At 54.0% G+C, this 9,100-nt stretch overlaps 1 protein-coding gene across 2 annotated transcripts in view; it reads left to right on the top strand.

Annotated features, from left to right (window-relative positions):
* The first annotated feature begins 1,299 nt into the window (after positions 1-1,299).
* NFAM1 (NFAT activating protein with ITAM motif 1) overlaps positions 1,300-9,100 on the top strand; it is a 31,628-nt gene continuing 23,827 nt past the window's right edge. The window contains exon 1 of one of the 2 annotated variants that reach the window (XM_060189066.1): positions 1,300-1,633. In XM_060189066.1, coding sequence (XP_060045049.1) covers positions 1,516-1,633 — 118 coding nt within the window. In that variant the 5' untranslated portion in view covers positions 1,300-1,515. The remainder of the gene's footprint in view (positions 1,634-9,100) is intronic. The other variant, XM_060189065.1, reaches the window with a different exon arrangement.

Genomic DNA, 9,100 nt, shown 5'->3' with positions numbered 1-9,100 from the left:
GGGCCGCCTCACTCCTGTAAACCCCCCACAGCCCCCCATCTGCAGCTCTATGTCAATGTTCCCATGTTGGTACGGGGAGGGGAGGAAGGACAGTCAAGCAGAAGGTTCCAGACTCAGACCCAGCAATGGTCAAGCCACCCCCAACCCCCAGGAAGGCAGAGTCAGCATGTCAGCTCTGTGCCCCACAGAGTTTTAGGGAGTGCGTGTGGGCAGCAGGGCACTCAGCCAACACCGATCACTGCTGCCAAGTCTTAACGGGGCTCCCTCCACTCGCTCCCCCTGCTGAGCACAGAGGCATTAACATGGCGTCTGTCACCATGGTATGGAGGTGCTTAGACAGCCGCTCCCCCCCAGGAGCCCAGGAACAGCATGGAGCAGATTATCTGTGTCTCACTGTGACACCCGCCATCATGTATCACCGTGATGGATCAACAGTCAATACCACGGGGGCTGCCCCAGCCACGCTGCGCTCAGCCCCTTCTCCCCCCACCCCCTGCCCGCCTGTGCCCTCTCTGCTCTCCTAGACCCCCTGCTGGGGGGGATGGGGGGGGGGAGTGGGCCAGTCCTGTGGGGGCATTGGGTGGGGAGAAAGGCTGGGACTCTTAGCAGCTGGGTATGAATTCCTGCCCCCAGCCTAGCCCAGACCCTCCCTCCCCTCAGCTCTGTTTTGAAGCTGGGAGAACAGCCTTTCTCAGGCAGGCTGAAATTCAGCCCCTTTCTCCTGCTTCTTCTGCTGCTCTGGACAGGACTTGGGCTGGCAGTGTCTGTCCCCTGGCTGCTCAGGAGTGCCAAGGGCTAATGGCTGCAGCCTGCTGATGTAGGACAGGGCTTCAGGCAGCCGTAAGATGAGGCTTTGATGGGAGGGGAGGATTTCTGGGTCACACAGCAGGAGTGGGGTGAGCTCAGGGTTAGGGAAGCCCTGAAGTAAACAGAGAGGAAGGAAGCTTGCACCAGATGCCTTTGCTGAATTCATGACAGTGCCCCTCTCCACCGCCAGCACTAGCATTTGTCACCATGAGGCTGGGAACTGGTGACACCTGCCTTTCCTCTGTTTCCAAGGGGCACCTGCCCCTCCTGTGAGCCTCTGCACCAGCCCAGTCCAGCCCCCAGCCTGGCCTCTGCTCTGCTTCTGGGGAGTTGGTGGTGATGGCTTCAGAAGGGAGAAGCTGACCCAATGCCTGAGACCCTGAGTCACCGGCGTCTGCTGGATGGGCCACTGTCTGGACAGGGCCAAAGGGTCAAGCCTGCTGTACCAGTGCACCAGGAGCCCGAGGACTTCAGGCTCCTCTCCTGGCTGTGTGGGCCCCAGAATCACCTCCTGGCAGGCTCCTCTGCTGTGGGCTGCCCACCATCTGAGCTGGGGTCTCTGAGAGGAGGAGACCAGGGAAGTTGGAGGAAGCAGGGTACAGCTAGGGAGGAGCTTGGCCAGGGAGAGAAGGGGAACTTTGGCTGCCAGTGTGGGCTGTCCCGTCCTGTGACTAAAGAGGAAGAAAGGAGGCTGACCGGGTGTCCCTGATGGAGAGCCGGCCTCGGGAGCGGTGGGCCCCTCCTGGCCGCCCGTGCCTGTCCAGCTCCCACATGGCCCCCGGACTTCTAGCTTTGCTCCTGCTCCCCTGGACCCGGCAGCTGGCAGGTAGGCCGCCTTCCTCCCTGCTGCTCCCCGGCTCTCACACATCAGAGGGGCTTTCCTCCCCGGTGGGAGCCGGAGGCGCCATTCCAGGGCCCTGTCTCCGGGGACTGGCTGAGTGCCATTTGAACACTGCAGATTTCACAGGGGAAGCCTTTGGGGCCCCTGACATGTGGAGCTGATGCATACCCTAGGTGGCTTTGGGGCCACGGGAGGCTTGTTCCCACCTGCAGCTGTGTTAACAGCCTCCCTGCCAGGAAGGTCCTGGAACAAGGTAGGTGGGTGCTGCTGTGACATGGGACACCTGGATGGGTACAGGCTCACTGCTCAGAGCATCTCACCCTGCACCCACCATCCAGAGGGAGCCTGGCCACCTTCAGCTGCTGGCACTAACTGGGGAGTGGGGAGGCAGGTGACTGACCATGCTGTGTCCTGTCTCCCAGGGCACGACACTGTCGCTGTCCCCCAAAAGTGTCACATCTCTCACTTCCTGAAATACAACTGGAGGCCGGGTCATTATTTTACAACAGGAGCTGGGGCTCTGGGGAGGGTTGGTATATTGTCACACCCCCTTTTCTGATCCCAGACCCCTGGATGGATCCCAACCCAATTTTGGGACAGCCCCCACCCTAGGCAAATTCAACCAGGCTAGGGAACCCCAGGAGAGCCCCTCAACAAAAGCATGGGCTGCATGGGCTGCTTGCTTTGGGGGCCACAGGGCTTGGCCTCTCCCTGGGCAGCACTGCCCCCTTCACCCCAGGCTGAGCACGGCTGTTCTTCCCGCCCTCTCTGCCTGTCTGGTGTACATGCTCACAGCTGCCCTGATGAGCTGGGATCGGCCCTTTTGAGCACAGCTCTGGGCCAGGCAGCCCTACAAGAGCTACACTTTGTGTGTAACCTCCTAACCAAAATGGAGTCCTGGGAGGCCAATGAACTGGTCCGTAGCTTCGAGGATGAATAAAGGTCAGACTCAGACACGTATCAGCCTGCCCAAGCCAGGGTCCTTGGCAGTGAGTTCCCAGGCTCCTCTGATCACTCTTTGCAAAGACTATCTGTCATGGGATGCCCACAAGATGACCCCCTTCCCTAGACGTGGGCAGATTTTGAACCTGATGCATTTCATCTCACCCAGCCCTCACCCTACACCACCCCCACACACCCAAGGATGTGCCTGTACAGAGACTTTTCTGAAAATTCATGTAGAATCACACTTAGTCTCTTTAATTCCTGCCCCCCGCCTTGCCATCATTTCTCTTGTGTGGCCCTTCTTCCCCAAAAGGCACCTGCAAAGTGAAAGACTGTGGGTGATGCTGTGGAAAGCTCTTTTGTAACCACTGCAAAACAAACAGCAGATCCCCAGCATTGCAGCACATGCTTGGGAAAAGGAGAAACTGCTCTCTTTTCGCAAGAGAAGAAAACACCCTTGTGGTCTCCCAGAAGCCCAGGACTCCTGCCCCAGCACTGTGGGGTACCAGTCCTGGTCTCTCCGCTGCCCTCTGCTCCTCCTCCATCCCTGGGTGTTGAAGGTTGGGCTGAAGGGATCCTGCCTCTCCCATGCTCCCCCAAATTGTCCCTCACTTCAGCCAGCAGATTGTGCCGGACTCACAGCCAGACCCAGACCCCACCCCACCCCCAACACACACAGAGATGACAGCAGGCACCTGAAGCTAGAGCCTGGTGACAACACATGTGGTCTCCCCACTAGAGGCAGAGCACAGGGCAGAGCATGCTTCTGAGAGTGGTCGCTGAACCAGGACGCTAAGCAGGCTGCTGATGTGGCCACAGGGGTGATGCTGATTCATGACTAGGGCTGGAGTGTCCCTACAAGCTTAACAGAACTGGGCTCCAAGCCACTGGGTAGGTGTGTTCCCCAGCTCACTCCCTCTGCTCTGGTCCTGAGCCCTGGGCTGCTGTTTCCCAGCCTCTAGCTGTGAGCCAGACTCCTGTGCTCCTTTTAGTCCTCTGCAGAGTTTCCTGGCCTCAAAGGGTCCTTTCAGCAGCTGCTGGGAGTCTCGCAGACGTCTCACATCTCAGAGGCTCACTGGGGCCTGAGGCTATGCTTTCCTGTTCCAGTGCTACTTGCCCCAGGCCTCAGTTACCTCCAAGGGCTCTGGTGCCCTGAGCACCAGGTTCAAATCTTGCCTTCTTCTATTGGCTGCTATGTGATCTCAAACAAGTTACTTAACCTTTCCAAGTCTCTGTGTTCTCCACAAATGTCAGTTCTTTTTCTCTTCTTGGCCTTTCCAAAACTCTGGCGTGTGTTTACTATTCGGATGTCCCTTTGAGAAGGATTAGTTCCAGGCATGGGGTGTGTGGGGGGAACCTGCAGGTAATCCAAGCACAGTCCTCACCCCATCCTGTGTGGCCAGGGGCAGTGCTCACCGAGGCCTCTCCTGCCCCATGGGCCATGGACTCAATGGTTACTGCCACCTTTATTGTGCCAAAGGTGCTCGGAGTCTGTCTTTCCATCCCATCCTGCAGTGCTGGGCCTCTGGCAACCTTGACTTTTGCTTTTCATCTATGTCTAATCCTCATAAGGAGTATTGCAGACAGGCAGTGGTGGTGGTGGCACTTCTCTCCTCAAGAGAGCAGACAAACAGCAGGGGTAGGGGAAGAGACAGCAGGTGTACATGAGCAAGTCCCTATGATTGGAGGGGGAGGAAATCACCCCAGGGCCTGGTGGATTACAAATGCCCCTCCCCCCCACGCCCAAGTAGGGCTTCAGCCACTGAGTTATAGTTCCTTCTTAAATGGTGAAGCATGAACATATGCAGGACAGTAAAACAAGTAAGATAAAAAATACATGACTGCCACCAGGCCAAGAGAAGGGACAGTCCTTGGAGCTGGGGCTGGGACTGAGGGTAAAGAGCAGGCTTTGAATGCATGAGATCCTGAGTTTGATTCCTGGCACCTACCTCAGAGAGAGGGAGAGAACATTTCAGTGCCCCAGAGTCCCGGTATAGCCCAAGGTGTCACTTTACTCCTCAGGGGTGCCACCATCTTGACTTTAAGGCAGTTCCCTTCCCAGTGTGTCTTTGTGGGTTTCCCCTTTAGTCTACTCCCTAATAAATATATTTTTGTATAGTCTTGCCTGGCTTTGAATTTTGTATTATCAGAATGACGTTGTGTGTCTTCTTTTGTGACCTGTTTCTTTAAAAAAAATAATCATTAGTCATTATTATTAATTGGATAGAGACAGAGAAATCTAGAGGGAAGGGGAAGATAGGGAGAGAGAAAGGGGTGGGCCGTGGTGCGCCTGGTTGAATGCACATGTTTCAATATACAAGGACCCAGGTTCAAGGCCCTGGTCCCTACCTGCCAGAGGAAAGCTTTGTGAGCAGTGAAGCAGTGTTGCAGGTGCCTCTCCCTTCTCTCTTGATTTCTGACTATCTCTATTCAATAAATAAATAAATAAAGATAATAATAAAGAAAAAGAGGGAGAGAGGGCCAGGAGCTTGAACCTGGGTCACAGTAATGTGTGAGCTTACCCATGTGTGCCACTGCCTGTTGTGTATCATGACCTGTTTCTTTCTCTCAGTGTTGTTTTGATGATTGTATTTTTCTTTTCTTTTCTTTCTTTCTTTCGTTATTTCTCATCCAGGGTTATTGATGGTACTCAGTGCCTGCACTACTAGTCCACTGCTTCCGAAGGCTATTTTTTCCCCTTTTGTTGCCCTTGTTGTTTATTGTTGTTATGATTATCGTTGATATTGCTGTCGTATTGTTGGATAGGACAGAGAGAAATGGAGAGAGGAGGGGAAGACAGAGAGAGGGAGAGAAAGACAGACACCTGCAGACCTGCTTCACCGCTTGTGAAGCGACCCCCCTGAAAATGGGGACCTGGAGGCTTGAACCGCAATCCTTGCGTGGTCCTTGGGCTTTGCGCCATGTGTGCTTAACCCGCTGCGCTATGGCCTGGCCTCTGATTTTTATTTTCTTAAAGACAGATAGACAGAAAAAGAGTGAGAGACACCAAAGCACCGCTCCACTATCCAGAGCCTCTTGGTACTGTCCATGCTGCTCCCAGGTGGTGCCAGAGAGTGAGTCCAGGGCCTCACGGCAAGGTGTGCACTTTGGCCCCTGAGCCACCTCCCGGCAAATAGACATGTGTGCATGTTTGTATATATATGGCCTGCAGGGTTACTGCTGGGCCCGGTGCCTGCACTACCAATCCACTGCTCCTGGAGGCTATATTTCTCCTTTTGTTGCCCTTGTTGTTTATTGTTGTTGTTGTTATTATTGTTGTTGCGGTTGTCATTGGATTGGTCAGAAAGAAATGGAGAGAGGAGGGAAAGATGGAGAGGGGGAGAGAAAGACAGACACCTGAAGACCTACTTCACTGCCTGTGAAGTGACCCCCCTGCAGGTGGGGAGTCGGGGGCTCGAACCAGGATCTTTACAACAGTCCTTGGCTTTGTGCCACGTGCGCTTAACCCAAGGCGCTACTGCCCGGCCCCTGTGTTTGCATATTTTTAAAGATTTATGTATGGGAGTCGGGCGGTGGCGCAGCGGGTTAAGCGCACGTGGCGCAAATCGCCAAGACCTGCGTAAGGATCCCAGTTCGAGCCCCCGGCTCCCCACCTGCAGGGGAGTCGCTTCCCAAGCGGTGAAGCAGGTCTGCAGGTGTCTGTCTTTCTCTCCTCCTCTCTGTCTTCCCCTCCTCTCTCCATTTCTCTCTGTCCTATCCAACAACGACATTAATAACCACAACAATGTTAAACAACAAGGGCAACAAAAAGGAAAATAAATAAATAAATAAATAAATAAATAAATAAAAACTTAATTAAAGATTTATGTATTTGTTTGTGAGAGAGGACGGGAAGAGGGAGAGATGACCATGAGTGAAAGAGGAAGGGGGAGAGAAAGCCTACTGCTCAGCTCTGGCAGAAGGTGGCACTGGGGATTGAACCTGTTGCCTCTGGGACTCCAGGCATGCAAGCTGGTGTTCTAGAGGCTGACCTACCTCCCTGGCCCTGGCTTCTATATTTTCAATGGATGGGAGAAAAATCAAAAGGAGGATCTTTTGCAACATGTGAGAATGATCCAACAGTCACACACCTCCAGGTCTGTGAGTAGTTTTCTTGGAGGAAAGCCAAGAGGAGTCATGCCTGAGTCCTCCTGCTCCGGGGCAGAGAAGGTGGCTGTGGGAAGACTGCTATCCAGCCCTATTGGGAGCCCCCGCACCATGGAGTGTCCCCTTGACACTCCATGGAGTGTGCTGCTGGGGCGGGGGGGTCCCTGTGCAATGTCAGCTGTCAGCTGTGGTGTGAACACAGCTCCGAGGGCAGAAGCAGTACTGACTCACTTGGCCTCAAACCCTTGGCTCCCAGAAGCTTGCGGGGGGGGGGGGGGGGGGGACTACAGGAGTACAGGAGAGGGAGTGATGGTTAAATCTTATTCCTTCTTTACAGCCGACTCAGGAGAGAAAGCCAGCACAGGGGAGGAATAGAAAACCACAGGGAGGGAGTCAGGTGATAGTGCAGTGGGTTAAGCACACATAGCTCAAAGCACAAGGACTGGCATAAGGATCCCGGTTTGAGCCCCCTGCTCCCCACCTGCAGGGGAGTCACTTCATAGGTGGTGAAGCAGGTCTGCCGGTGTCCATCTTTCTCTCCCCCTCTCTCTTTTCCCCTCCGCTCTCCATTTCTCTTTGTCCTATCTAACAACAATAACTACAACAACAATTTTAAAAAAATAACAACAGTGTGGTCTGGGAGGTGGTGAAGTGGATAAGGCTTTGGACTCTCAAGCATGAGGTTCCAAGTTCAATCCTCGGCAGCACATGTACCAGAGTGATGTCTAGTTCTTTCTCTCTCTCCTATAATTTCTCATGAATAAATAAATAAAACATTAAAAAATAATAAGGGCAACAAACGGAGAAATAAATATTTTTTTTAAAAAAAGAGAACACCACAGGGAATGCACATGGGTGCTGGGTACTGCTGATCTGTGAATGAAGGGAGGCTGCTGGGCTGACGTGGACCAGAAGTAGGATCTGAGCATCTCATCCTTTCCCTGAGCCCCTCCACCTGCTCCCTCACTTGTTTTGGGGGCTCGGAGGGCCTCTGCAGTGGATGAGCAGGTGTCAGGTGCTGGATGAGGAGCCAAGCCAGAGGAAGGGGGCCTGGGAGCTGTGGGGTGGTGTCAACATGGAATTGGCTGGTGGAGCCCCTGGTGGTGGTGTGGGGTCTGAGGCTCTGGAGCAGATCCCTGCCTGATGGGCTAGGGGAGGGGGCACAGAGTGAGTGTGACCCAAGATCAAGACCAAGGTCAAGGGGTGGCGTCCCAAAGGGCTGAGGCCCACATAGTGGGGTCCAGGGGCCACTTGCCCCCTGTATCAACATGTGAAAGTATCAAGTTCCCTCTGGAGCCGTGCCCCAAGGAGCTGGCCAGGGCAGTCCCTTATTATCCCAGACAGACTTGCAGTGGTCTGCATTGTACTTGCAGTGATCTGGGCCCAGTGAGCCCTTCTTTCTAGATTCCAGCCCCCCCACACACTGTTTTTTTAATTTTTAAATTTTTATTTTAATTTTTAATTTTTTTTAATTTTTAAATTATTATTTATTTATTTATTTATTGGATAGAGACAGCCAGAAATCAAGAGAAAACGGGATAGACAGGGAGAGAGATAGAGAGACAGCTGCAGTTTTCCACCTGCAGGTGGGGATGGGGGCTTGAACCTGGATCTTTGTGCACTGTGGTATGTTCACTCAACCAGGTGCGCCCCTAGCCGTGTCCCCAATTCTTTTTTTATTCCTCCTCTGGCTTTGCTGGTTGGAGGCTCGGGCAAGTGCAGTGATTTCACCACTCTAGGGCCAGGTTTTCAGACAGAGACAGGGAGGGAGGGAGAGACAGCACAGCACCTGGGCTCCCCCTGGGGCTGTGGTACTTCCAAGTGGTGCCAGGGCACTTGATGGCAAGGTATACCCTCCGCCCAGAGAGCTATCTCTCCCCACACCACTCTCTAGAGCCACTGGCTGGCTGCTCTGGAGCATCAGGATGCTGCCTACCCCCTACCCACCTGTGCTGCCTGCCTGCCTGCCTGCTGTCAGTGTCAGACTCTGCTGCCTTCTCTGTGGCAGCCTCTCTGACCTGATCTCCCAGCACCCTCCCCCACCCCACACATGAGGGACCACATCTGTATCCCCCCCCAATTGTGCACCTGTGCTTGTGAGTACATAGGAGCTTAGAGGTATAAGGGGATATGATTGAACTCACACGAGGCAGGTGAGGGTGCAAATGGTGCCAGAGAACAGATATTCAACCTTAAAAAGTGAATCTTGGGGGTTGGGCGGTGGCGCAGTGGGTTAAGCACACGTGGTGCAAAGCGCAGGGACCGTAAGGATCCTGGTTCGAACCCCCGGCTCCCCACCTGCAGGGGAGTCGCTTCACAGGTGGTGAAGCAGGTCTGCAGGTGTCTATCTTTCTCTCCCCCTCTCTGTCTTCCCCTCCTCTCTCCATTTCTCTCTGTCCT

The sequence above is a fragment of the Erinaceus europaeus genome, chromosome 4 (assembly GCF_950295315.1).
Source record: "Erinaceus europaeus chromosome 4, mEriEur2.1, whole genome shotgun sequence".
In the NCBI taxonomy this organism is placed as follows: domain Eukaryota; kingdom Metazoa; phylum Chordata; class Mammalia; order Eulipotyphla; family Erinaceidae; genus Erinaceus; species Erinaceus europaeus.
Note: the sequence above shows the minus strand (reverse complement) of the source record. Positions and strands in the feature narration are given on the sequence as shown.